The sequence below is a fragment of the Corvus kubaryi genome, unplaced genomic scaffold (assembly GCF_017639235.1).
Source record: "Corvus kubaryi isolate FWS band 111438036 unplaced genomic scaffold, C.kubaryi_AGA036_p1.0 37334, whole genome shotgun sequence".
NCBI classification, from domain to species: Eukaryota; Metazoa; Chordata; class Aves; order Passeriformes; family Corvidae; genus Corvus; species Corvus kubaryi.
The window spans coordinates 23,853,945-23,880,237 of NW_024581108.1; the positions used below are offsets into that span (position 1 = coordinate 23,853,945).

The following is a 26,293-nucleotide window of genomic DNA, read 5'->3' on the forward strand; positions in this document are numbered from 1 at the left end:
ACAGAGAGGCAGCTGAGACCCTCACTGGTAAGAGGAGTCCCTTCCTTGGACTGCACGAGAAGCCTGAGTGTGACAATCCTCAGCATTCCAACACTGCTTTCCTCAGCTGGCACCCAGAAATGTTCTAAGAGTGTTCCAAAGCCCCCGTTTCCCACCTCACAATCTTTTGTTCTCATTGCTGGGAGGGCAGGGGAATTTCAAGTAATACAGACAATCTGTCCACATTAAGAAAAAAATAAATGTTCTCATCTCTCTGAAGTGATTCCTTAATTATGACTCTAAACTACCTATCCATCTTAGCCCACAGTGACAGGCTCATGTATGGCAGAGCAGGAGACAAAACCACAGTTCTGATTCTTGCCCTAACCCCTGGGCCACCCTTTGAATTTGAGTGTTCATAAAAATTACTGGGTTTTACAAACAGTAAAAATCATCAGAAGGTGCCTGTTAGCCCAACTACAGTTATTTCACATCTCCTTAAGCCAGCAGAAACATCCAGGCCTTTTCAGAACTATCAAAGCAAGATCAGGCAGTTTGCTTTCCTCTCTGATCCTTAAACAGGACACTCTAGAAGATGCTACACTGGAAAAAATTAAGGCAAGAACATCCCATAAATGAGATGTGATCTCACTTAAAAAGGCAGTCAAGTAATAAATAAATCATCTCAATTTAGGAAAAGTGCAGAGATTTAGCAGACCCAGGGAAAGATGCTGCAAACCGCAAACAGCTTTCCTAGGGGCCTCTTCACCTGTATCCCACACCACAGATGGGTGAAAATAATTGTTAGGGATGGGAGGAGAAGTTTTTGGAAAAAATGGGATGGCACAGAGGACTCCTTTACTTACCCAGCTGTCCTCTACTTCTTCGGACCATTTCCTGCCTTGCCCCTATGCTGCCCAAAATTGCTTCTTCAAGTTTGGCTCTCATGTCTTTCGACTTCTTAAATGTCAGACTGTTCATTCTTTCAAACACTTTCTTGCCCTGCAAGTTCCAAAAAAAACCATGAGGGAAGATTCTTTCAAATTGGGATATTTTCTGAGAATTATCAACTGAAAATATGTTTCCTGTTAAAAACATGCAGCAAGAAAGGAATACAGATTGAGTTGGTAGGCAGATAAATCACTCAGATTCCAGCATTGCTACAGAAAATTCTCTTTTCAAAGTGATACTGCAGCAGCTCCCAGATGAGGGGCAAACAGCACAAACTGCCTGAGAAGTGGAACAAGGCAGAGACATTCACATGGCTGAGAAGTAAACACGGGAAAAGCCTGGCCTTGGGATTGTGGATACAGGAAATACTTTGGAGAGAGCAGGAAATGCCTTTCTGCAGTCGTGTAAAGGATGGGAGTGTAAAGGTCCACAGCAGGGCCCAGGAGGGACTGCAGGAGGTTTCAGCTTGGCAGTACCTTGTACTCAAAGCAGGACACACAGAGATAGAGCAGGTCCAGCAGGCGGTTGAGCTGCAGCACTGACAGGTCTGTGAACCACTTCTGCAGGACGCTCTCGTCTGCGTTCTTCAGCACCCAGAGCAGGCAGATGAGGAGGCTGCGGCTGGACTCTGTTGAGAAGGTGGAGTGCTGCCTGCCACTCTGAAACACAGGTCAGGACAGAGTGCTTCACACCCACACATTCCCATCACCACCATGTATGAGTTTCTTCCCTTGAGATGTCTCTGAAAACCTCCAGCAGCTTAGGAGTTAAGCAGAGGGGCTCCACTCATCTCACGCATCTGTCAGTGTCTCACTAAGAGTGCACCTAAATCCCAGCAAAATAGGGTCATGGTCCTGGAGTAAAGGCAAGAGAAGGCAGAAATGGAAGGGTCTGCCTGCTGCCTGAATCAGGATTCCCTCTCTGTGCAGAGAACAGGGAAAATGGCCCTCTGTGTCTTCAGCTAGGTGGGATTCAGCTGGGGTAGAATTTGTGCTTAGGGCTTAAAGCTCACAGTGACTATTGCACTTCACAAAGCTTTTATAAGACTTTCAGAACAAGAGAATCTTTATCAGGAAAGACAATTCTTCCATTTTCTGAGGTTTGCTGATTTTTATCCGTCCTTGGCATTTTCTCATGCCCCTCTGAGACCCACAGCAATGTGCAAACAGTGCTTTGTCCCCCTTGTTGCCCCTCTGCAACACCCAGCTGCAAACTGATGTGGGTCCCCACAGAAGCTGCTGAATATTTGCTGGTTGGCACAGACTGAGGGTCAGGAAAGGGAGAGGGATGGATTTGTACCGAGGAAGGGAGTAGAAAACTGCTGGGCCTGGTGAGCTGGGGGACAGATGTCCCTGCAATGGCCATGGCCACTGTCTGGCTGATCATGCTGCCACCCTCGCTCTCGTAATCGTCCACGGCGACACAGCTCGGCCTCCCCCGCTGGTTGTGACTCTCTGCAGAGAAATACAGGAGTATAGTCAAGCCCCAAATCCAAGGCTTCGCCCCCCAGACTCCCTCCACAGTGCTGGTCTCACTGAACTGGGAATGCAAACTAAAAATCATCCCACTCGAGGCATCCTACAAAGATCAGGACAATGATTTGAGGGAATGAAAGCAAAGAAAGCAATTCCCAAATGCAACCTACACAACCTCAGTACCTAAAACTCTTCTAATACCAGACCTTTTGTCCCTTTGAATACTCCAAATCCTTTCTCAAAGCTTTATTGTGTCATTAAACTCAAAGGATGTAGAAGATAACTCTAAATTCCAAACTATTCCTGATTGGACTCCCTGCCCTGATTTGAAATAACCTCTGCTGCTCTTTGGGAGACATTGCAAAGAACCCCCGAAGATGAACTGCTGATGGAACATATGATAGGAGGAAGGAGAGGAACTCTGCTTATCCTTTGGAATTAGGAACTCTAGTACAGTATGAGGGGTGACTTTTAAGTAGGTCAGAGACATGAAGGGAAGCTGCCTGTGCATCTACAGCATCCAGTGGGACATAAACTAAAATGCACTGCTGATTTTTCACTTCAGGCCAAGCGGGCAAACACAACTTTTGAGTGTTAGCAGGCACTGAAGGCATATTTTGCAAGCAAAAACAAACATGAAAAAATGTCAAAGTCACAATTCAGAAACAACCTTGTCTGACACCAAAGGCGTTCATAACTCAATTTTAGAACCCGAACACCCAAGTCTGGGGAGCAGATGAGCAGATAGCCAAGGCAGAGAATATCAAATACCTGTGAAGTCATAGAGCTGAGGCACAGTTTCCATGATCACGCCAATCAGAGGTAGATACAGCATTGCCACCCGGGCCTTTACCTGGGGGTCAGCGTACCGCGGGTCCGAGTCGTGGCTGGACAGCAGGTTGTGTACCATGTTGATGACCTTCTTATGCAATCCAAATAAACTGTTAAAAGACAGTTGGGTCATGCACATTAGTTAATATCTTCAAAGCAAACTCTCTTTTGTAACTAAGGGGCTTCAAAAAGGAAAAAAATCCCGTTTTTTATTTTTAACTTCACACGGACTGCCACTGCATGTGTTTTTTTGATCTCCCACGGATTTTACAGATGGCTGGTTTTTCACTGTGCCTTGTAAAAAGGGCAAAAGTATCTTGTGGAACGTACACCCAGTATAATGTGGACACTCATATTTTCCATTACACACCCCCAAAGTCCCAGCTACTGCTGTGCTGAAGCATTGAGCCTACTAAAAACTATTAGAAAAACTTACGGAATATGGAAAACAGGGAGAGAAACTTGACACAGTGGGTTTAGTAAAACTATTTGTTGCATTCTTTTTTTTGTTTCTATTTAGCACCATTTACAGAGAGACAAACCCTCCTAAGCCAGAACATTGCTTTAATCAAATGATCAGGAAGTTTCTGCTTCAGCTGCCCACCCTACCCCATGCAATTACTGAACTAAAACAGGAGACTACAGATCCATAACTCTGAATAAAAAGTGGCAAAGACATGAAGGGATAGAAGGAAAAATAGCCAAAATGGCCTCTCTCATTATTTAGATGCAAACACTGGCAGAGCCCTTCTACAGGGCACCAGGTGTGACCCTCCTGGAAAACACAAAAACTTCCATGAATCTCTCAAAGACTCTGCTTCTTTCAATCCCCTCAGCCACCACGCAGAGGCAAAACTCTCCCAGAGCAAATAGCAGGTTCTCTCTGCAGCTATTTGCTTCTGAAGGCAAACCAGCCAAGAAGACACTTTACCCCATGCATGAAGCAGCCAAGGAAGCTCAGACATTAGGCAGTAGCAAAACATAAGCTGCAATGTTCAGACCTGAGGTATTAAAACAAGTGCTGAATTTCAGGCAGTATCCACTTTACCTGAAAAGTAGAGGTGAGTTCTGGTTAAAAAAAGAGGCTTTGACTGGATTTTTGGGGGTTTGAAGTGACTAAAAGGCAGCAGTACAGCTTGGGAGGACATTAGCTATTGGAGCTGCACGTCCTCCCTGTGGCTTTTAATCAAGCCATAATGAGATCCTGCAATTGCTTGTTTGTGTAATTAGTGAGAGCCTTAACAACTAGGAAGGAAACACTTATTTAAGTGACTGGTTCCTTCAGATTAAGGATAAAGAAAAGTCTTTGTATTATTTTGAAGGAATTATTTTGAAACCTAAATCATGTTTTTAAAAATTCAAGGGAAACTATCCCGCAGGCCGTAAAACCGCAGATAGGGAAAACATCCAAGCAACACAGTGTAATTCCAACCTAGGGATCCATGGATTTCTTTGTCACTTTTCCAGAGCTGAGTGGCCACTGTGGTGGATCGATCCATAGTGGAGAGGAGGAAATGCAGCCCCCTGCTCTTCCTGCCTGATAAGGCAGCGAATTGATCTCACCGCCCTCCCACTGTCCCCTTCATTATCTCAGTCCTGGCCTGGATCTCTGTCAACACCCACCCACACTTCCAAAAAACTGACTCTGGCACTGAACTCTGAGGGCTGAATTCTGATTTTCGCACTTCTGGCCTGCACCATCAGCCAAGATGGGCAGTGTGGGCACTGCGTGTGATGGCCAAAGCACCCTGCAGTGTTTGCAGAGACAACTGTGCAGGGTCCAGCTGCTTGGACCGTCACATTCAGCTGGATCCCTTCCCCTGCATGCTTTGTTTGTCCTGTTTTTCAGGCTGCAGGTGCTCTGCAGGGCTGCACCGTGCCCTGGCACACGGTACCCTGGCACACTGAGGGATGTAGCCAACACACACCTCCAGGCACCAGGGAACTGACGCCCTTTCTGTCCAACTCAATCCAAAGAGTTCTTATAAAATGAGCTAAAATTGAACATACCTTGTTACTGGAGCAAAAAGAGCAAGGACAGAACACATTTAAGGCTCTGGATCACCTATCAAGGCCTAAAGCAGGTCTCTGTCACAATAAGAAACTAGATGAATATCCCTCTCCACTTCTGCTACAGGATAATGAACTGGGAATGATTCTGAGCTTTTTCCATTTTTCCAGTATTTTATGGAAGGCAAGTCTGAGCTCTCTGCTGGTGATACTGTATGACTGTTAAAAGTCTTCACAGCAAGGGAAAAGCAGAGCTGGACAGACTTGGTTTACTTCATCTGATAGATCTACCAGGGCAAATACAGAGGGTTTGAGCTTGAGAAGTCAACAAACCTGAAACTGCAAGTTATTCTGGAAAACAATAAAAAAATAAACGTTTTACAGGTATATATCTCCCCCAAATTCAGGAGCTTTGATCAAAATGCATCTCCAGAGCTGAGAAGCTATCAGGAGGCTTTCTCTGGCTAGACAAGGTTTGAGAGAGGAGCTGTCTCCCCAGCAGGCACCCACAAGCTCCTTTGTGCAGAGATTACCATCCCGGGCCAGGCTTAAGGGCTTGGTAGGCAGGTAGAGCACAGAAAGTTTGTGAAGAACAAGGGCAGATACAGTCAGAGACAGGGCCTGATTTCTAACCAGTGAACAGGATGCTCCTCTGGCACAAAAAGGATTTCTGCAGACAGCACATATGGGTAAAGATTTGCTGCTTTTTCCATTTCAGGCCAAACAAATGGGACTGCAGTGTGTTATGTATATATACAGGAAAATATTCCAGTTTATGGCATCACTTTCTTCTCCAAGAGGAAACAGAATGAATGTTTACCTCCAGAGACCTCTTGGCAAAGGGGCAGAATTAGCCATGAATCATCAGCATTTGTCGACTCGGCTGATATTTCTGAGTCCACCTTGAGAAAAATGCCTGTGAGGGAACTGAGGACTGTGGAAGCAATCAATAATTTCCATTGCAACCCATTTTAAAGAGGCAAGGCAGAAAACAGCCCTAAATAACACAAGGAACAGACTGGATGTCAGGACTACAGCAGAAAATTATTTGCTGCACAAGCCAGGCAAGTCACTGACAAACTCTGCATGCTTGACTCTATTTGTCTATTTATGTAACCCACAGGGGCCTCATCAATGCATAATTTACTGTTAAAAAGAATTGGGAGAACCACAGGCAAAATACACTGTAACATTTAAAACCACCAGCAAGAGAGGCTTCCTAAATGCTGGAAACTATTTTCTTGTTACAACTGAGAAAAGCTATTTTCCTTTCAGAGCTCCAGCAGTGCCCCTGTGGCACCTGGGGGCTCCAGCAGGAACCTCCTTCCTTCTTCTCAGCTGGAAAAACAGGACTGAAATCAGGTTTACAGAGTCTGGGATGAGGAAGAAACACAAGGGGCAAGAAGCAAGAAGATTCTTCAACAGCTGTTTCCTTATCATAGCTTACAAATTTAACTAACTTCTGGCCATGCCAGGACTTTCTTTGCATCCACCATTTGCTTGAAATCACAGAAAACTCTTGAAAAACAGAACTTTGTAAAGATTTACCCTTCTGCATCAGGATCTAGAATGACAGCCAGTTCCGTGAGCACCAGCCCAGCCAGGTAATGCTGCTGGCGGAAAGGCACAGACAACTCAAACATGTTTGCAATCTTCTGGTCTTGGACATTTGTGGAGAACCCAGAACTCTGAAAAAATCAAGTTTCAGAAGCTGCATCATGAAAAGAGACAAAGCTTAGGAAATACATCAGAAGCAGTTTTCAGAATTAAAGACAACCTCACACCTTTTCCCATTTTTTGTTTGGATCTAGGCACATCTACACTTAAATTCCAGCCCAGCTCAGTAACCCTTTCATTAATTCTGTTCGTTGTTACTGTCTTCCCCTGTAAGGAAAGTTAAACCAAATAACCTTTTGAAGTGGATTAGTTAAACTTTTAACTCAAGGATGCTCTTATTCAGGCTGAAAAAGGCTTTAATTTGATTTAGTTTATGTGACTTTGCAATTAATTAATCCACTTGAATGACACACTAATTCAAATTACTCCTTCTGAGCAGGCCAGGACTAAGCTGCAGTGAGCTCAGAAGTCCCTTGTGTTGCCAGAAAAGGGTAACACTGGGTAAAGTGTTTTCTTTGATGGCTCATTTGTGTTTGTCCAACGTAAGAGGGGATCAGGTCCCTAAGGACAGCGTGTGGTCACTACCAGGAGAAGGATATGGCCACTTTTTTTCCAATAATAAAAGATCAAAAGACATCAGAACCTACATGGCAGGAAAAGCTGACTTCTAGCTAAACTCTTCCAAAAATATTAGCAAGAGGGTCTGAAGGTACAGTGATACAACTGCCTCATAAGACTTAATTCTCAGCACCGAGCTCAACTTGTATTCCCAGAGGATCCTGGTCACAGGATCCTTCTCAGTACCTGGGAGGTGGCTGAAGACACGGATGGTGATGGAGATGCAGGCGGTGTGAGCAAGCTGCAGGGTAAATTCAGGGTGACATAGTGCTCATGGCTGCAAATGATGCGCAGGAAGTCCAGCCTCAGAGATGCCAGGTTGCTTGGATTTGTTAAGGAATACAGCTTTGAAGACACCTGCAAAGTCCAGCCCATTGCATTGCAGTCAGCACCAAAAGAGAGTGTAACTGCAGGGTGAGCCCCCCTGTCCCACCACTGCTCCCCAAATTCACTTCCAAAGCAAGAACTGGAGAGCTTGGTATCATTAAATGGTCACACCCATGTCCACATCACTTCTTTGTGCCAGAGATTAAATTCCTGACGTGCAGGAGCCATACACATCTCAGACATATCTCTCAACACAAGATCTATAAACCAGTCATATTTAAATAACCAAATGAAGAACTGTGGACTTCACATATTGGGGGGTTGGAACAAGATGATTTTTAAGGTCCTTTCCAACCTAAACCATTCTTTGATTCTGTAATTCCCACATCCTATTGATTTCAGCAGGGAGTTGTGAGTACCACAGTGTGATGCATTAATAGCTCCAAGATACTGTTTTATACAGTATCTTTTATGTATAAAAAATATAATTAATGACACATAATGTATGTAATCTACAGTAGGCAACTTAAAATCTTAAATGCTTTTGCTATTCTTTTGCCCCTTATAGAGAATGTTTTAGACTCTGCAGGGAAAGTGAGTCTAAGCTTAGTCTCACTGATCCCTCGTTATCTCCTCTGTACACAGTGTCAGAATGGATGTTTGTACTCAAACAAAACTTGGTGGTTCAGGGTGATTTCCCTGTCACACTGCAAATGGGGGAAGACACCCTGCATCCCCCAAGGGATGGAAGAGGAGCTCAGTGATCAGTATGATCATCCAGGGTCACTGTGTCCTTGAGAGACCACAACAGTCTGAGCTCCCTCACAGAACCTCCCACTCATTTTTGATTCAATTACTCTGAACGTGGTGAGGAGAGGAAATAATTCTCTCTTCCTGCTGCATGTCCATTCACTCCAGGGAGTGACTCCTAATTCACAGTTAACAGTGTAATCAGAGAGGCGTAAACCCTAAATCACCTCTGAGAATGCCCCGCTCTAAGAAGACCTGAACAGTGGAATTCTGTGTCCATATTTTAACATCTGTCCAGAGAAATTTAACAGTAATAGGCTCTGCCATGATTCAGTTAAGCCACAATGTTTATCCGCATTTACCTGCTTGTAGCAGGTCTTAATAAGAGCAAAAACAAATCCTCTGTCCATGATGGACAAGAGATCATTGAGGAAAAACGCGAGACTGGTGTTGAGCCGCTCGACCATTTCCGTGTCCTGGAGAGAAGGAAGAGAAAAACAGAAAGCAGATGAAGAACCCTGTGTGTTTTCAAGCAAACAAGAGGCAGGAGGGCTGGTGCCTGAGCTGGGCTCAGTGTAATTGTTTGCCATCACCTTCTGGAAGCGGGAGACTATATCACCAGCGATTGTGCTGACCAGCGCAGTCACGTCATCCATGAAGCGCTCCGGGAAACGATTCTTCCTCGGCGCATCCAGTTTGTCAGCAAAATACAGATGATGCACCATGCTCTTCACCTATGGGGATATAAATTACAGCACAGCCACTTGCAGTTGCTGCTGTTTCTGTTTGAAAGCAGGGGCTGGGAGACATCAGGGAGGTGTTTGGGGTTTGCTCACCATCAGCTCGAAGAAGAACCAAGCCTGCTGCAGGGCCGCCTCGCGCACGCTCCCGCTGCACACAACCCACTGCAGGGCCAGCTCCTCGTGGAAAAGCTGCACAGAGTCAAACCCAGAGTCAGCCCGAGCCGCCAGAGCAGCTCCCAACACAGCCCCCATGGGAAATGTCAGCACGGTCCATGGCAAGTATGGCAAACAATGAGTTAAGCAAACTAAATAACTGAGGACATGACAGCAGTGGTGGCATCCCATAAAGAAATCCCCAGCTAACAATGAGGGATGAGGTTATGACATGTGATGTGAGAAACGTTTCACAGCATCTTGCTCCAGGATTGAATCTCAAGTGTCAAAAGAATTTTCCGCCCACCCCCAAGAAATAATAATTAAAAAAAAAAGTTTGGTGCTCAAATTAGTTTAATTTAAAAAGTCTACCTTTCTGCCTGGTCTGATTTTCGCAGGAAAAAGGAGTAAAAAGTGGACATATAAAGTGATTTGTACAAAGATGTATATTTACTGTGAGAAAGGACTTAAAACAGTAAGAAAGAAACACGGGGCTCAAACAGCTCTTGGATTTCTTTTCTCAGGATGACCAACCCACAGACTGATGGTGGCAGTGGCCACATTTTCATTACACAAAAACTCAGGCATTTTGCCTTTCTGACATAGCATAGGAGGATCTCCTCTCCTCTCCTCTCAGGGAGTTCACTTTCAAGGTGACTCCCATTCCCTCTCTGGAGTCTCTTTGCATTAACACCTGGATAACTGTGCTCAGCACACTGAGCCATCCAACACATTTTCATTTTGCACACAAAATGTATCATTTACGTGTCTAGACAGTGCTATTCATATTTTTTGAAAGCCAGTAAAAAACTGGCCCCAAACACTACCATTAAATCAGACAAGCTACTCCTGATCATTTAATTCTTCCCAATTCAACTCCAAATACTTCACATTCCCTGCAGCCTGGATATTCAGAGGTGTTAAGCACCAGCAGTTCCTAATGACCTCGGGCGGGGGGGAAAAAAAAAAAATCAGGCTATAAATAAAAGAATAAATTGCATCATGTTTTCAGAATGACTTGACCTCCCTGCCCCACAATATCAATTGTCTCCACTGAAATCTACCTTTTTGGTTGGTAATCGTCCTGTTAATGTTTGTAAGAAACTTGACGTCTCAGTGTGCGAAGACATACGATTACAACTTCGATCCGTAGCCTACGGAGTGGAGATGAATGAATGATGACAGGACATTAAAGTTTGCCGTGGATGGGTTTTGCAGCTCAAGGACAACGAACGTTTACAAAAATACTCTTCCAACTGTAGGTTTTTACAGCTTTTTAAGCATTCTCAAACTCTTAGCCGTTTACAGATTGGGTCTAAACAAAACGACAGCAATTTTGATTGGTTTTAAGACAAACAGGTTACTTAAAGAACTGCATGTTCTGATGCACAAAGACAATGCTGCAAAGCATGAAACTTTTCCATCGTTGCATTTTATCAACATGCACAGGTAATACTTGAAATTTCAGCCCATACCTCTCAATCTACCAGAGGCCAAGCACAGGGGGATGTACCCACAGCCACGCTGCTGTTGCCACAGGCAAGGAGAAAATCACTCAAGTTCTGCTTCTGATGGAAATAATTTGCCATGAGAGCAAGTGAACTTGGACTAAAGATTTTGGGAAGGCTGATAAACTGGGAAGGAGGAGAAGTTGAGAGGTACGTTCAAGGCAACCATGCAGTGGAGAGCAGCAGGCAATGGGGGCCAAATAAACTCTTTCTGACTGAAGCTGCTGTAAAGTTTTCATATTTTGCAACACAGAACAATACAATTGGCCCTGGCAAATCACTGCCTCCAGCACTCAAATTGACACGTTTTAAGAGAGAATTCCACACGTGGCAATCAATTTGGGTTCACAGTATTCCACTCAAACAAGTCATGAAGGATTACTGGACGATGAGTACTAAATGCTTGATGAAAATGGCAAAATGGTTCACGACATCGAAAGGAATGGCAAACATGAACAAAACTATGAAGCTGTGATTAATGTTCCCACTTAGAAATGTGCTCCACCTGAAGCTGAAACTAGTGTGAGAGAGAGAGAAAAAAAAGAAAACAAAAGCAGTCACAGCATTTACATTTCACAGACCAGCAACCACTGAAATGAAAGGAGGGGACACGTTCACGCGATCGGAGGTTTTTCATGCAGTGTGGTGGGGTGGTGAGGGAAAAGATGAAAATTTATAAAATCAAACTCAAAAGTTTTCAAATAAATAAATAATCATTAAAAAAAAAAAAAAAAAAAAAGAAACCACCAAACTGGAATATGCACTGAAAGGAAGATATTCTACAGGGAAACATCAGGGAAAACAAAGGCAGAAAAACCTCTACCGAAGACACCACCTGTGTTGACTCTGCACTTGGGCTGGGGTTGGATCCCCATGGGGCTGCTTTTGGACCACCAGTGTTTACCCAGGAATTGGAGCGGTCTAAGCCCTGGGCATGTAATAGAAAGCAGGTGGGAAAGGAAAGAAATATTACATGTTGCATGCCATACAGTAGTCAAAGTTCAGTCCTTACAAGCAATCAAAGTGGGTACACTGCAAACACATCATCACTGAGAACTGTTGGGGCAGCCTGAATTCTCAGGTGCCTGTCAAGACATTGACTCCAGAGGATTGTTTTATATCTCATGTACATACAGCACAATAATCCTGTCCACAGCTCTGGTCTGGCCTGTGCTATTTGGAATGCCTGACATTCAAAAACTCTCCTCCTCCTGAAAAATCCCACTTATCCTTTGCTCAGTTTAAACCCATTCCCGCGGAGCCAGGTGAGATTTACACTGTGGTAGAGGAAAATTGGTGCTCAGATGGGAGGATGCTCGCTGAGGTTTCCAGCACTTTCAGGGCAGTCCAGAATTCATAAGCTCTACAACTCTTACAGAAATGCTGAGAAACTGAAGAGGCTGCCTGTCAACCCTCACAGGTTTCCTGTCTATGGAATAAAAACCCAGCCCTGCTGGCAGAATAACCCTGTGGACAGGATTTCACATGGATACTCAGGCATTTCCTCTGGGCACTGTGGCAAAGAGAGGAAAGAGCACATACCTTTTCTGGAACCAGCCTGCTTTGACAAGCAAAATATTTGAAAAATCAACCTGCTTTTCAAAATCTTAATCTAGCTTGTACTCCAGATTCTACTGCAATGGATCATTTTGGCAAAATTACTGTGGATCTCTGCTCTCTTCTTCTTGAGACACTCAGAAAGAAGGAGAAATTTAAACTTGTGTAGTCACCCAGGCTGCTCCCAAGTCAGAAGTATTCAGGGGGATGCAGTGGGCTTCCCTGGCTCCCAGGAAGCAGCTCTGACTGAGACAACTCCTTATAAATGCCACACATTGATTTTGACAACCCTCACCTGAGCAAGAGCTTTCATCCTCATTTCTGTGCCAACTTAGGGCTTTTTCCCAATACATAAAGCAAAGGTGCAGCCCATTTCATCCCAGTGATCAGCATCAGCTGCAAAGTCCACCAAGCCCAATCATCTGTTTCTCTCAGCAAACTAAAATCCACCTCAAGGTTGTACCTGGCGTGAGAGCTGTAACCTGGGATTCAAACCATTAATCCACCGAGCTCCTCTAGGCAGAGCTCAGCAGTGCTGTAATTTTGCTTAAGATGTCCAATAAAAAAAAATACTGAACACATAAGGAGAGTGTTTTAATCTCAATTACTTTTTGGCAGGAATAAATCAAAGCCCTGTGCCCTGCTCAGCCCCATAAACATGTTTTATTTTGCTCACAGTGATTTAAAGTCGAAAGGACTTTGCAGAATGCTGAACTAAGCTCGTGTTTTGTAAAATCAGGCGTAATTTTGAAGATGCCTTTATCCCCCTCACATTTCTCTCTCAGGTTTCCTAATCTTGTCGCTCTGGTTCTGAGGATAACAACTAAACACATACTGTGTTTGCAGAAGCAAAAGTCATTTTGCAAAAATCTGGAAAGGGAAGGATTCTTTCCTCTTCAGAAAACAAAAGAGTACGAGAGCTTCTCATTGCTTGGCACAGTCCCTCCAAAGTTCACAAAGCTGCTGTTAAATTCTGGTCTGCCCCTGGGGCTCAACCTGCAGCTGGGTCTGTGCAGGAACATAACCCACACCTGTGAAAATCCACTGGCAGAGCAATGAAACTCCACAATGTTTTCTGGGTTTTTCCCAGCACATCTCCAACATTTCAGGATCATCTTAAACATGTCTTTTTAGACATTTCATAGATTTTCTTTAGTAGGGAATAAAACTTACAGGTTTCAATTCACAAATGACAGCTAAATGAGTGACAGACCTAAAACCTCCTCTGCTGTGACAATAAACAGAAATCTTCCAAATCCTGTAAAGGGTTTTCAAAATGAAGTAAGAAGGTGGTAAGGGAGACTTAAAGCACTCGTACCACACCTCTAAATATCTTACATTAGAATAAAAAATAACACAAGACTGGACTTTGAACACTTCCCTCAAACAACAAAACCTCCACTATTTGAGTTGTTTTAAAGCAGAAAACCTCCTGTGATAGGGAGCCTGCATTTCAGATTAGAATCTAGCTGGGAATATTCCTTAAACCATTACTTGGAAAAACAATAGGAATTTTTGCACCCTTTGATTCATGTCAGCATCTCAAGAAGTGTCTCATTTTTGTCTACTGATACTAAGAAGTAAAAATAATTATAATCAACTAAAAGTCTGTATAGCCAGACTGAGGTTAATTCCTGATGCTCAGACTACCCTAAAGGAAACTCTTCCCTCAACAGTTATCTATGGAACAGATTTTCCTTTAAAGCCTGGAGTACACCTCTGGAAGAAAATCTCTCTTCATTTTGTATTGTGACATTATTCACCAAGCCAGCACACGTTAAACTTCTGATAGCCTGGGTAAATTCCATATGCACATCAGTGCCTGTGGCATTTCACAAAAGGTCAGGCTTGTTTAATTAGCAAGATACTGAAGTGGTCTTTAAAATATTTTAAGACTTCTAAGTCCAGACTTTGATGTAAGAAATAATCATTTGCCTACCCACAATTCTTCAGCCTCTTATTTGGTCAGCAAATGATGCTGTTATTCATTTAAAATTGGTAACCTCTTCCTCAAACTGTGTTTTTCTTGCTCTTATAAAACCCAGCACCAGCCACATCAAGCCTGTCTGGTCAGGGTGGTGGCTTTGGTAACAATCTTGCTCCTTAAACTCCCACAGGAATTTAACAGCTCCCTGAAAGGGCTCAGGAATTCACCTGTGCTGGAAGAGTGAAAGGTCATGGTGGGAAAGAGTCTCACCTTGGTGAAGTGATCAAAGTTTGAAGAATACAAAAAAAAAAAAAAAAAAAGAGAGAGAGAACCCCAAAGCAGCTCAGGCACCCCTCTGAGGGGAGGAAATTACCAACACTGCCTTGTCCTGGCTCATCCCACCTATTTTTGGCACAAAATGAAGGGCTCAGATTGGGACTGTGGTGGTTCTGTGTACTCAGAAGCCACCAGCAGGAGGAGATGGTTTTACTGATGCCTCAAGAGCCAGAGTATAACCATGCTGGATGCTCTGCATCCACACCGCAATGTCACTTCTTGGTGTGGGAGTCAGCCCCCCTGTGCCTCAGCTGGCCAGACTGTGCCTCTCACCAACCATCCCAAATCCTCTCCGTGCCACACAGGGACCAGGAATATTCCTGCTGTGTGCAAGATACCTGCTCTGGACACAAGGAGTAGAGAAATCTGAGCAGCTGAATGCAGAGGAGAGGAGAGCTTGGGACTGGGAAGGAAGAGTAGGGTCAGAGGGTGCAAGGTTTGGGGAGACACAATAGAGCTGGGCACAGGATTCGGCTGCTGGCCATGCAAAAAGTGAGGGGGAGACAAATCCAGAAGGACTCCTGCCCTCAGCCCCCACTCTTGTGGAACCAGCACTCCAGGATGGCTCCAACAAACCAGAAAGAACCATCTCCAAGGAGTGGCATTCCTGCGGTGCCAACAACAACTGCTGGGAAAGGGCTGAGGAGGGGCTGGGACAGCCCCCAAGCCCTTCCCTGGCATTCAGGCAGGACTGGCCAGGGCTCTGAGGGGTCCCTGGCAGGACACACGTACCTTGGTGCCGATGATGGAGCGCACCTCGTCATCGGGCGACGTGGGGGTGCCGGAGATGTCGGGGTTGCTGTTGCTGAGGCTGCGCGAGCGGTTCAGGTTGAGGCTGGCGGGGCGCACGGCCGACCTGGCCATGGTGGCGTAGTGCACTGACCCCCCCAGGCCGCCGGGACCTGTGGGGACGTCTGGTCAGTCTGGCCATCCCTCACTCAGATCCCCTCAGGACACCCAGACCCCCCCAGGCCTCCCCAGCCTGGTCACTCCGGCCACCCCTCACCCAAACCCCCTCAGGACACCCTGTCGCCCCCCAGGCCTCCCCAGCCTGGTCACTCCGGCCATCCCTCACTCAGATCCCTTCAGGACACCCAGACCCCCTCAGGACACCCAGACCCCCTCAGGACACCCAGACGCCCTCAGGACACCCAGCCCGGCTCTCCAGGATGGGAATAAAAAGCTGTTTTGTCCACTGGGAAGCAGGAGGCTCCCTGTGGGTTTGTCTTTAGCTAACAGGATGTTTTCCAGACCTCACACTCACAACCCACCAACAGTGGGCACAGTTTTAGGTACAAAGTCTTCCCAACACCTCCCAGAGCTTTTTCCCACTCCATGCAAGAACATTCCTTCCAAAGTCTGGTCTTCCATGGCTGTCACTCACACCACCTCTTTCCCATCCCTTGTTCTCAGCAGGGCTGGGATTAATTTGTTTCCCTCCTGTACCCAGACATGTGTTTCCCAGTATTTGACACTCCTGCTTTAAATCTATAATGTCTACATTTTTCGATATACACACAGAAATAAAAATATGTGATGTTTTTATATATATATATTTCTATGCATATATATCTATAGATATACATACATTAAATATGTAAAACACTATATAAATAATAAATTTAATTAATTTAGGTTCTATTTCTGGAATCAGCACAACTTTGGTCATCAATTGCAATGGTAAAAAGATGAAGTCTTAGTTTAATTGATGGATAATACCCTTTGGATGTGCATTACATCCAGCCAGTGTTTAAACTTTTGCTGGAACTGGATAAAAGTATAAAAGTTCTTGTGAAGGAGACTGGGAAACATGACAGGCCAAGAGTGCACCACATCTGTCTCACAGAAAAAACCCTAAAAAGCAATATTTTGCCATAATCATAGTCCTTCAGCAGTGACACTGTTATTTAAAATCATCAGATAATTAAGTCTCTGACATGACTACCAGTAATTAAAGTCATCTTTTCAGTGGCTACACTGGTAAATTAATAACAGGGCCCTGCAGGGAAGCAGCCACACAGGTGGAGCTCAGGAGCACCTGCCAGCAAGTGGCTTCTGCCTTCTTTTAACAAACTTGAAATAAAAAGAAAACAAAAAGAGCTACCTGGAGATGGTGAGTTGGGATAGGTGTTGGGTAGGCGAAAAACATAATAAATATAGGAAGCAAGAAGGCTGTTCCTGCCATGCTGGTCCTGGTTCCCATCCAAGTTCTTGTGAAGTCTGTTTATGATCGATGCCATCGCTTCGAAAGATGCTTGGCCCAGGTTAACTGAAAGCAAAAAGTGAGGAGTTTGTTTTAGACTGCAGCAGGAGTCCAGGGGAAATCCTAAATGTGCTGTTCGTCCACCTCCTCAAGGGGAAATGGTGGAGCCTGTTAGAGCCTAGCATGCATTTGTCATCCCAAAGTGAGCCTGGTGTTTGAACCAGGTCTAACAATCAGCCTGACAGCAGGACAACTGCTCCAGTGATCAGCTGCCACTTTTATTAATAATAAATTTAATGAATTTAGGCTCCATTTCTGGAACCAGCCCAACTTTGGTCATCAACTGCAATGGTAACAAGATCAAGTCTTTGTTTAATTGATGGATAATATCCTTTGGATATTTATCATGCTTTTCTCACTTAATTATTTCCTCTATTTAAGCTTTAGCCAAAATACAAACTGTATTAAAAAGTACAATTTCATTTTGTTTGGAGAAAAAAGCTGTTCTGAAAATGAGCACAAAAATCTACACGCAGACTGAGACAGATATTCTAGACAAATTAAAGATGAAGTAAACAGTAGCTAGAGAAGAAAAATTTATTTTAAAAAAACCCAGTCACTAATGTCCTCAGTGTTCCATCCAAACCACCTGAACCAGTACAGAACACTGAAAGAGTGAAAGAACTTTAAAATATAAAATCAAAATGCAAGTAAATTCTTCCCCAGAAATATTAAATAAATAAATAAATAATTGCTAGAGCTAAGAAAATATTTTTACAAGTATTTTTAACACAGTCTTAGATACTTATATTCCACCATATCCAAAGTCAGATTTCCTAAAAAAAACCAGCATAAAACTACTATTTTAAATACTAAAGATCTAATCCTGACTTAAACTTGAGATTTTTTTGGACTGCCAGAGCACAGCCCTTCATAGGGGGCAAAAGGAGGGATTATTCATGCTGACAGTATCAGATCCACAACAGGAACATGCAGCATCTGTACTTTCCTACTTTACCTACTTCCAGATTTTCCAAGGTGACTAATAAGGTTGAAATCTCTACTTTCTGTCAGGATGGAGACACCTTAAAAAGCTCCAGTGCTAAAAACATGCTGAGCATCGAGGAAAATCAGGCTCCTTTCTGGTGCCTCAACTTGGACATCAAATTACCAGTCCTTCTTGGAAGCTTTACATTAAATATTAAATATTGCTCCTGTGTATATCACCCCAGATCTGGATGCCAGCATGTTTTATTTGGGAGACACATGGTATATTAGTGGCACTAAAATAAAGCATAAAAATGGACTTCTTTATTTCTACATAAATATGACAAAATTGGAAGTGTCAAACTTTCAGCTATGTAATTCTCTATAAAACTTAAATAAAATACCTATTTGGCCTGCAATGACAGGAGGTCTTACTACCAGAAGGATCAGTTTGTCAAGCAGGAGATGAAGAAATCGCACTACCGGCTCCAGTTGAGAGGAATTTAAAGCTGAAATGCTGCTCTTCAGTTCATTTTCCAAGTTGTTTTCCATGATTCTCATGTCTCCTATTCGCACAGGGAACATGTGCTCATCCAGAGCATGGACAAGTGCAAAGAACTTGTCAAGGTAAGGGTCCTACAACAAGCAAAAAGCCAATAATCAGCAAGAATCTCCAAAATATCTCCATTTTCTGTGGATTTGTGCCTCATGGATGGGTTCTTACCCTCATTTTTCTATCTGGCTGCTTAATCTCACAAAATTAGCAGAAATTCAACATCTTCGAGAGATCTGCCCATATATCTGATTCAATTTCATACTAATTCTAGTTTAGAAGTTATCAGGGCAAAACTTGAGACTGTGTATTCTTAGAAAACCAGACAAAAATGCACTAAAAATCACATTACTATTTACAGCACAAATAAAAATACACAAACCCCATCAGCACGACACAGTGGGAATTAATAAAACAAAAGCTGAAACGATTAAACAAAGTGACTGTCATCTTTCTGTTCAGATCAAAGAGGGAAAATACAGGGGGAAACAAAAGAGGAGGAGGGGAAAGGGAAAAACACAAAAACAAGAACAAGAAAACATCATTTGCCTGGGCTGTGTTAGAGCTGTTGTATCAAACACAACAGTCTGAGGTCTGCAAACACTGGTGGCCATTCACCCTCCTGTGAATAAAGGCCAAGCCACTCATATTTTTAAGCAGAACTTCTCAAATATACTCACGGCACAATGTGGAAAAACAGGTGTGCTGGCTCAGAACTGAAAATGAGATTGTAATTTCACTACAGGGGATTGTTACACCCCTCACAACATCAACTCTGACAGTGTTTCAACTGTCAGAAAATTATTTTATCACAGTGACTGCTCTTGACATCTACCTGAGTGTGGAGGGATGACACAGCAACAACTTCCACGTTGAAAACCCCTTTGTGGTTATCCACCCACTTCATCCCGGGAAGAGGAACCTGCAGGTTGAGAGAAGAATGAGAGAGGACATGGCAGAGAGCAGAGCTAAGGCTCTGCTAATTACATTTACCATTTATTTTCAGTTATTTTGGTCAGATCACACACACATACCCACACACAAACACTAAAATTCTGTCTAAATTTAACGGTATTTAAGAAATAAATAAATGCACACACAGAGATATGTACACATCCATCCTCTCACTTTTTCTCACATATATTCTGGTTTTCAGCATGCAGAACTCAGCTCACCTCTGGAGAAAGCACTGAATAAGCCTGTGGTGGCTTTTCCAATGAAACAGGAAGACAGAACTGACCCGTCTTTAGCCGGCCATTCTGAAGCATTGGGATCCACTGGAATGAGAGGGAAACAACAAAAACACACATTACTTAAGGCTTTCTTTGAGCATTTGCCAGTTTCTCAAGCTCTCCTATGGGATATGAGCTGACAAGGATGCTAAACAAAGTGCCAGCAAGCATTTGAATGCATCCTGTGCTGAAAAATGTAAGGATGGAAAGGCACTCACAGTGTAGCCGACTGGAGTCTCCAGGGGTGTGTTTTGTTTTTGTTGGCAACTGACGTGGTAGAAAGTAAAAAGCAGGTGGTGGTGGTCTGTCAAAGTGGCTGGAAGCTTAATCTTGATTTCCTCGTGAAAATCAGGTGATCTGTGCAGAGAGCAGAGCCTCAGCTGAGTCACCCACAGTAGTTTGCTACTTTGTGCTTGAGACTGAACCCTGTGAGTTAAAGGATCTGCAGGGAAGGGAGTATATGGACGATCCCAAGGGATTAAAGTTCACTTTCTCATCACCAAGGACTGGAAAAACTTTTCTAATCCACAAAAAATGGGCAGCAGCCCCCTCTTCACACAGGCACTCTGAACCACATGAGCAATAAACTCTGCTCTCAATGTGGACACTGCCACAACCCCGACCTGCAGGACAGGAATCTCCCCTGGAACATCTCTCCTTGGCACAGCTGCAAAGCCATGAAAATATTCCTGCTGAATTCAGCACTCCTCACCCTGGCTGCAATGGAATTATTTTCAAGACCAAGTAGTTCCAATTTGTAACTAAAGTCTAAAACACTCCAACAAAACAATGGGGCACCTGCTAAGGTGAGTTTGGAACATAAACCCTCATGACTACTGACTGGAAGTTGTACTTGGAGCATCTGCTGAGCTGGGCTACGTGCTCAGGATCACACAAAGCTGATTTGTACCACAGCAAACAAAGACTCTGTCTCCCAGTTATCACAAAACTCTAAGGACAGCATCAACTGGCACTGCAGTCACTGTGAGTGCTGTCCAGACGCTGATTGTTAAATGATTAACACCAGCTGCTGGCAAGTAACTCCACTTCCACACTGTGTTTTACCTGTTGTGATACACCACAGCTGTGTAGGCTTCTTTGGAAAACTCAGGACAGCTGGATTTGCCAAAGATGACCTACAAAAAGAGAAAAAAACACAGACACCCTCTATAAAACTGTGCCAAGAATTTGTTCCATAACCCTGCAGAGGTATTTACAGCTCCATTTACTGTGCACCTGTAGTTACACCTGCTTGTTCCCTGCACTTTACTCAGTCACTGAGAAGGCACAGTTTTAACAACCCCAGTGACACATGGACACAGACATGGCAGAAGAACTGATGGATGTAACCACTCCTACACAAATCCTCTCTGAGTGGGGTCACTGCTGGCCCTGAACACAAGGCTTTCACCTTTAATTCTTCTGGCATGGAAGCAAAGCTTCTGTTCCCACCACAAGCAGTGTCCACTGCAAACACAGAATCACAGAATCCCAGAACGGGTTGAGTTGAAAGGGACCTTAAATCCCATCCCATTCCACCCCCTGCAAGAGCAGGGACACCTTCCACTATCCCAGGTTGCTCCAAGACCCATCCAACCTGGCCTTGGACACTTCCAGGGATGGAGAATCCACCTTTCTGGGCAACCTCTGCCAGGGCCTCACCACCTTTATATTAAATAATCTCATGTTCAAAATTCCAGCTGCTCTACTGTTACCTTGCAAACTCTACCCAAATGCACCCTTTGCTCTGAAGTATAATTTTATATTCCTCTGAACTTGTTATTTTCAAATGCATTTCACTGAGGTTTTAACACAGGGGTTTCCTGACTGCAAGGAGTGCTCTGCCCTTCCCATGGAGCACAAAGCACTTCCCTCACCGGCATGGCATTGCTGGGATCCTCTCCATACATGAACTGCACTTTCACTGTGATATTCCTGGCAGATCCCTGGCGGTTGGCAAAGTTAAGGCTCTGTGGATACACATAAAGGAGATTCCTGCAAGAGACAAAGGTGATGAGAGGGGTCACACCTCCATTAATGCTGTTATTTAAACCTCTGTGGAAATACTCAAAGTGAAGGGTTTGGCATTTTCCATTCTCTCCAATGCAGTGCACACCCAGACAAACAATTTGATAATGACCCCTTCTTGCAGACATCAAAAGACATCATTCTTAAACCCTCATCATATTTAGAAACAGCTCCTGTTTAGAAGGGTACTTGAAAAATCCTTCTAAAACTTTCCCAGCGATTCTACAAACTGAGTTCAGGTGGAAAGAAAACATATGAATACAGCAGCTTTATTTACTCCTACTTTACATACTTTATTTCCTCAAAACAGAGCAGCTGGTTTCTGTTAAATACCTTCCTTCTTGTGGCCTGTCCTTTGTTTTTTTATTTTCTTTTCTTTTTAAAATCTCCTGACATCAGGATGACTTCAGGTTACATTTCTCCTCTGAGAATGGATTAAACAAAATGGATATGTGTAGCTTCAGGTAATGACAACGCTCCCAGGTATCTAAAGAACTCTTCAAAGACTGATGTAATAAAGTGCTCATCACATCCACAGGGAAGGTGGCAGGACGTAATGGGAGGAAAATAGGCACAGGAGATTTAGGTTAGGCACAAGAGAAAATGTTCTAGCTGTAAGGAGAGTTAAAGCAGTAGAACAAATTGTCTTGGATGGTGTGAAATCTCCGTTTTCTGGTGGTTTCTGAGGACAGGTGAGGCAGACACCCTCCAGATGGGTTTAAAGACAACCCCTTCCAGCCCCATTTCTCCAAGTCTGTGATTACTTTAACAGCCATGAGATGCAAAATTCTGCAGTATTTTCTGTCCTCTGAGCCCTGCTGGGCCCTTTGCCAACAAGGTGAAAGTTGGATTCCCACTTCATCAGCAGAACTATCCACTACAAACCCCTACCTGTCCTTTGGGCAAGTAATTTAGACCTACACAAAGTCCCTTGATGTTCTTTTAGAGACAAAAAAATTGCAACATCCCCCCCAGACTTTTCCCCTCAACACTCAGTTATTCAAAGAAAATTAGCATTGTTTTGCTGCCAAACAAGTGAAAATGTATGAAATGTTATCCATCTTTAAAAAACCAGCCTGGAAATCCCCAGTCCATCTCCCACACAGCCCTGCCCACCACACCAGCACCATTCCTCCTTGGACAGCCTGGCTCCTGCAGCTCCCACCAGAGCATCCAGGAGGGATGCTCACATGGAAGCTCAGTGAGAGCTTCAAGTGCTGCCTCCAGCTCCCAGGGATAAAGGACTGGCACACTGCATTCTGCCCAAACACTGCAGAACCAGCCCTGTAACACTCCTGGCTTGTGAGGCAAGAGGAAAAAGAGGTTCTCTTCCCTCTGGGAACTATTCAGTGGGTCTGAACACAATTTTTAAGTAGTTTCCAACTGTTCCTTGTCCCAGAGAGACAACAGACACCAGATGGGCTCAGAAAAGTGAAGTGAGGAGCACAGCAGGACAACATTTAAGGCATAATAAAGCAGCTGCTGTCGAGTGCTGGCAGCAGGAGGCTGATAACAAAAAGACTCTTTTTTGGATCCTCAGGAGGGCAGTAACTCAAGGAAGGTACCTGGTGCCTTTTAGCTGCCAGGAGATTCCAAAACACCTGCACTGGTGGGACACACTCCTGGAGCAGCAGCTGCAAAGGGGGGGGCTGCCCTTGGCTGCCCGAAATGGCACTGATGTCAATATTTTGGCCAATGAATCCCACCCAAGGACTTGGTTCTGAAGGCAATTCCATTTGCTCCCCCAAATAGTCCCGTTTCTAGACACAGCTAACACTGTTCCTAAGGAATTCCCTATGAGCAGCCCAGCTCCAGGGATATTTGGGGCAGCCTTGTGAATCAGGCTCTGCTTCATCCCTGCAGGCAGAGAAATAAGCTTAGCTGGCAAGTGGGAATTTCTTCCCTCTCAAGTCCTTCATGGTGAATTAAGTTTTTGAATCCCATCCCCACTGGTCACTTTGCCAAATCAGCGCTCTCCTACTATTTCAGAGGGGGCCTGGGCCATTTTTGTGAGTCTCCTAAATTACTTTGTTCTGCCATGAATACATTTGCTGCTTGATGTTCTTTTTAAAATGAAAATGGATATGAAAATTTACTCTAAAATGTACCTTGCTCATAAAACTTTTATTAAGTATTATTAGCGCTTAAGAGAAGGATTTAAGGTATTTGTGAAGCCAGGCTACAGGAACCCTATATTAAAGGCAGTCTTATGCATAGGACTGATTTATGCTGAGGAAAGGGACAGGTTGTTTCCCTCTCCACTGCTTTTCAAGCCCTCATTAAGGGCATTTCACTAGGAAGCAGCTCTGGTTGCTTATGGGATTTCAGATGCACAGCTCCCACTGTAATAGGGGACAGGGGGCTGTTCCCCCTTGTTCAGGAAGCCTCTCTCCAGAGGGTTTCCTATTACAGGCATCTGCCCTTTGTGGAAAACGTACACAGAAAGAGGGGGGAAAATGCCCAGCTTGCAAATCAGAATGTGACCCCAAATCAGAATGTGACCCCGCTTTACCTTACTGCAGAATCCCAGACTGGTTTGGGTTGGAAGGGATGTTAAAGATCACCTCATTCCACCCCTGCCATGGGCAGGGACACCTTCCACCATCCCAGGCTGCTCCAAGCCCCGTCCAACCTGGCCTTGGACACTTCCAGGGATCCAGGGGCAGCCACAGCTTCTCTGGACAAGCTGTGCCTGGGCCTCCCCACCCACACAGAATTTATTCCCAGTATCTAACCTAATCTAAACCTACTGTCTTTCAGGTTAAAACCATCACCTCTTGTCCTGTCATTCCAGGCCATTGTCACCAGTCCCTCTCCAGCTCTCTTGGAGCCCCTTTAGGCACTGGAAGGGGCTCTGAGCTCTCCCCAGAGCTTTCTCTTCTCCATCCCCAGCTCTCCCAGCCTCCCTTCTACCCTACATAACTAAAAACCTCAGCTCTTCCTGTCTAAACACAGTTACAGGAGCCATGGAAAGGGTCTGATGGCTGAAAAACTGACAGGAACATTATAAATGTCTTGATTTCTATCAATAAAAGTTTCAGGCAGGAGCTTTAAACCCAAGGGCTTGTGTTTGGAGCTTTTATTAAAATGCTACGCCAAATATATGCAAAGCTTATCCTGTTATCTCAAACACATCTCAAAAGTACTTTTACTTCCATAAAATAAATTGCTAAAGTGCAAAGGCTTCCCAAGCCATGGAAATAATGGCACCAGGCACTCCTCTAAATATTTATGTAATATGATTGGAGCCATTTTGCAAAATCCTTCACCAAGGTATTATAACATTAAGAGCTGCTCCTAACTCTTAGAGGGAATTTCTAACTCTTACAAAAATTTCCCTTTTCAGTAAAACCCAGAGACCTTTTTCTTTGCTTTATTCCTACTATAAAAATCATTTAAAGCCCATATAATCAGGGTCACCCAGGTGCACAAAAGATCTTCAGGATCATGTTTCCTATATACATCTTTTCCTGACTGGGCTGACAGCTCTCAGAGGCAGGATTCCCTTTTAGGGTTTCCAGAGCTCCTGAATTTTATGATTTAATCATGCGAGAAGCTTTTCTCCTCTCTGCTTTCCTGTGTCTCACTTTTCTTCTGGACTCTGGGACTGTTGTGACATCTAGGGGTGTTTTGTAATGAGTTTAGCACTGCCTGACTTCACTGGCCCTGGCATTAATATGGAAGCGTGCTTGGCAGCTATTTGTGCTTTATTAGGATTTGCCAGCAGGGCCTTTTGGCTGCTGTTTCCCTTTGGAAAACAAATCTTTTCCATAGGTGGTGTCATGTCTGAGCAGCACCAGCAGCACATGGGACATAAGCTGCAGAAACCTGGTAAAGTGCCTGATGCCCAGTTGCTTGGGCATTGCTATTTCTTGAGTAACTTCCTATAATTTTCTAAAGACTAAGAAGCCAAGAATAAAGATTTTGGGGAGTGATGGGGTTAGGAAGAATTCAAAACAAACCAGAAGGATTTCTTGCATGAAACAGTTAAAACAGAAAATGATTCATAAAACCAAAGTCACTTAAGTACTGTGAAGTGGACTGAAGAAAGTCTATACACTTGTTTTGGTGTTTTTTTTTTTTTTTTAATTTTACAACCAGTTCTTCAAGTTTTGCAGCCCAAAATCCCTGTCAGATGCCAGAGAAACAATTTAGAATTTTCTTTGAAGGAATGCCCATTCTGCCCAGAGCTGGGCTTGATCATCTCCCTGCTCCTGCTGTTTTTCCATACTTTGGATACTCCACTAAGTCTCATCCCAATCATACTGGCATAAAATATTCCCCAGCAATTAATTTGAGATCTAAAATACTTTCACAGTATTTAATTTTGAGTGGGGAGGTTACTTGCATATTACCAAGCCTTGAACACACAAAAGGTTCAACATAAGAGGTAACAACTTCATTTTTTAAATGTTTTTTTTCCTACAGATGCTTAATTTCATAGGTGCATGTGCACCTGAACAACACAACAAAAAGTCCAGGGGAAGAATTCCTAAGCAGACAAGAAT

The 26,293-nt window shown here is 43.9% G+C and overlaps 1 protein-coding gene across 16 annotated transcripts in view; it reads right to left on the reverse strand.

The window, feature by feature from the left end:
* DOCK7 (dedicator of cytokinesis 7) overlaps positions 1 to 26,293 on the reverse strand; it is an 84,180-nt gene that overhangs the window by 20,529 nt on the left and 37,358 nt on the right. For 7 of the 16 annotated variants that reach the window (XM_042030871.1, XM_042030870.1, XM_042030868.1 and 4 more), the window contains exons 14-32: positions 21,635 to 21,752; positions 20,823 to 20,893; positions 19,976 to 20,114; positions 19,701 to 19,802; positions 19,361 to 19,447; positions 18,377 to 18,608; positions 16,887 to 17,051; positions 15,515 to 15,684; positions 11,798 to 11,890; positions 10,519 to 10,608; positions 9,395 to 9,490; positions 9,152 to 9,292; positions 8,921 to 9,034; positions 7,668 to 7,838; positions 6,795 to 6,934; positions 3,177 to 3,346; positions 2,230 to 2,384; positions 1,407 to 1,589; positions 846 to 981 (exon numbers count right to left, since the gene is read on the reverse strand). In XM_042030871.1, the coding sequence (XP_041886805.1) occupies positions 846 to 981; positions 1,407 to 1,589; positions 2,230 to 2,384; positions 3,177 to 3,346; positions 6,795 to 6,934; positions 7,668 to 7,838; positions 8,921 to 9,034; positions 9,152 to 9,292; positions 9,395 to 9,490; positions 10,519 to 10,608; positions 11,798 to 11,890; positions 15,515 to 15,684; positions 16,887 to 17,051; positions 18,377 to 18,608; positions 19,361 to 19,447; positions 19,701 to 19,802; positions 19,976 to 20,114; positions 20,823 to 20,893; positions 21,635 to 21,752 (2,573 nt within the window). Of the gene's footprint in view, positions 1 to 845; positions 982 to 1,406; positions 1,590 to 2,229; positions 2,385 to 3,176; positions 4,285 to 6,794; positions 6,935 to 7,667; positions 7,839 to 8,920; positions 9,035 to 9,151; positions 9,293 to 9,394; positions 9,491 to 10,518; positions 10,609 to 11,797; positions 11,891 to 15,514; positions 15,685 to 16,886; positions 17,052 to 18,376; positions 18,609 to 19,360; positions 19,448 to 19,700; positions 19,803 to 19,975; positions 20,115 to 20,822; positions 20,894 to 21,634; positions 21,753 to 26,293 lie in introns of those variants that run through there. The other 9 variants (XM_042030876.1, XM_042030875.1, XM_042030874.1 and 6 more) reach the window with 4 other exon arrangements.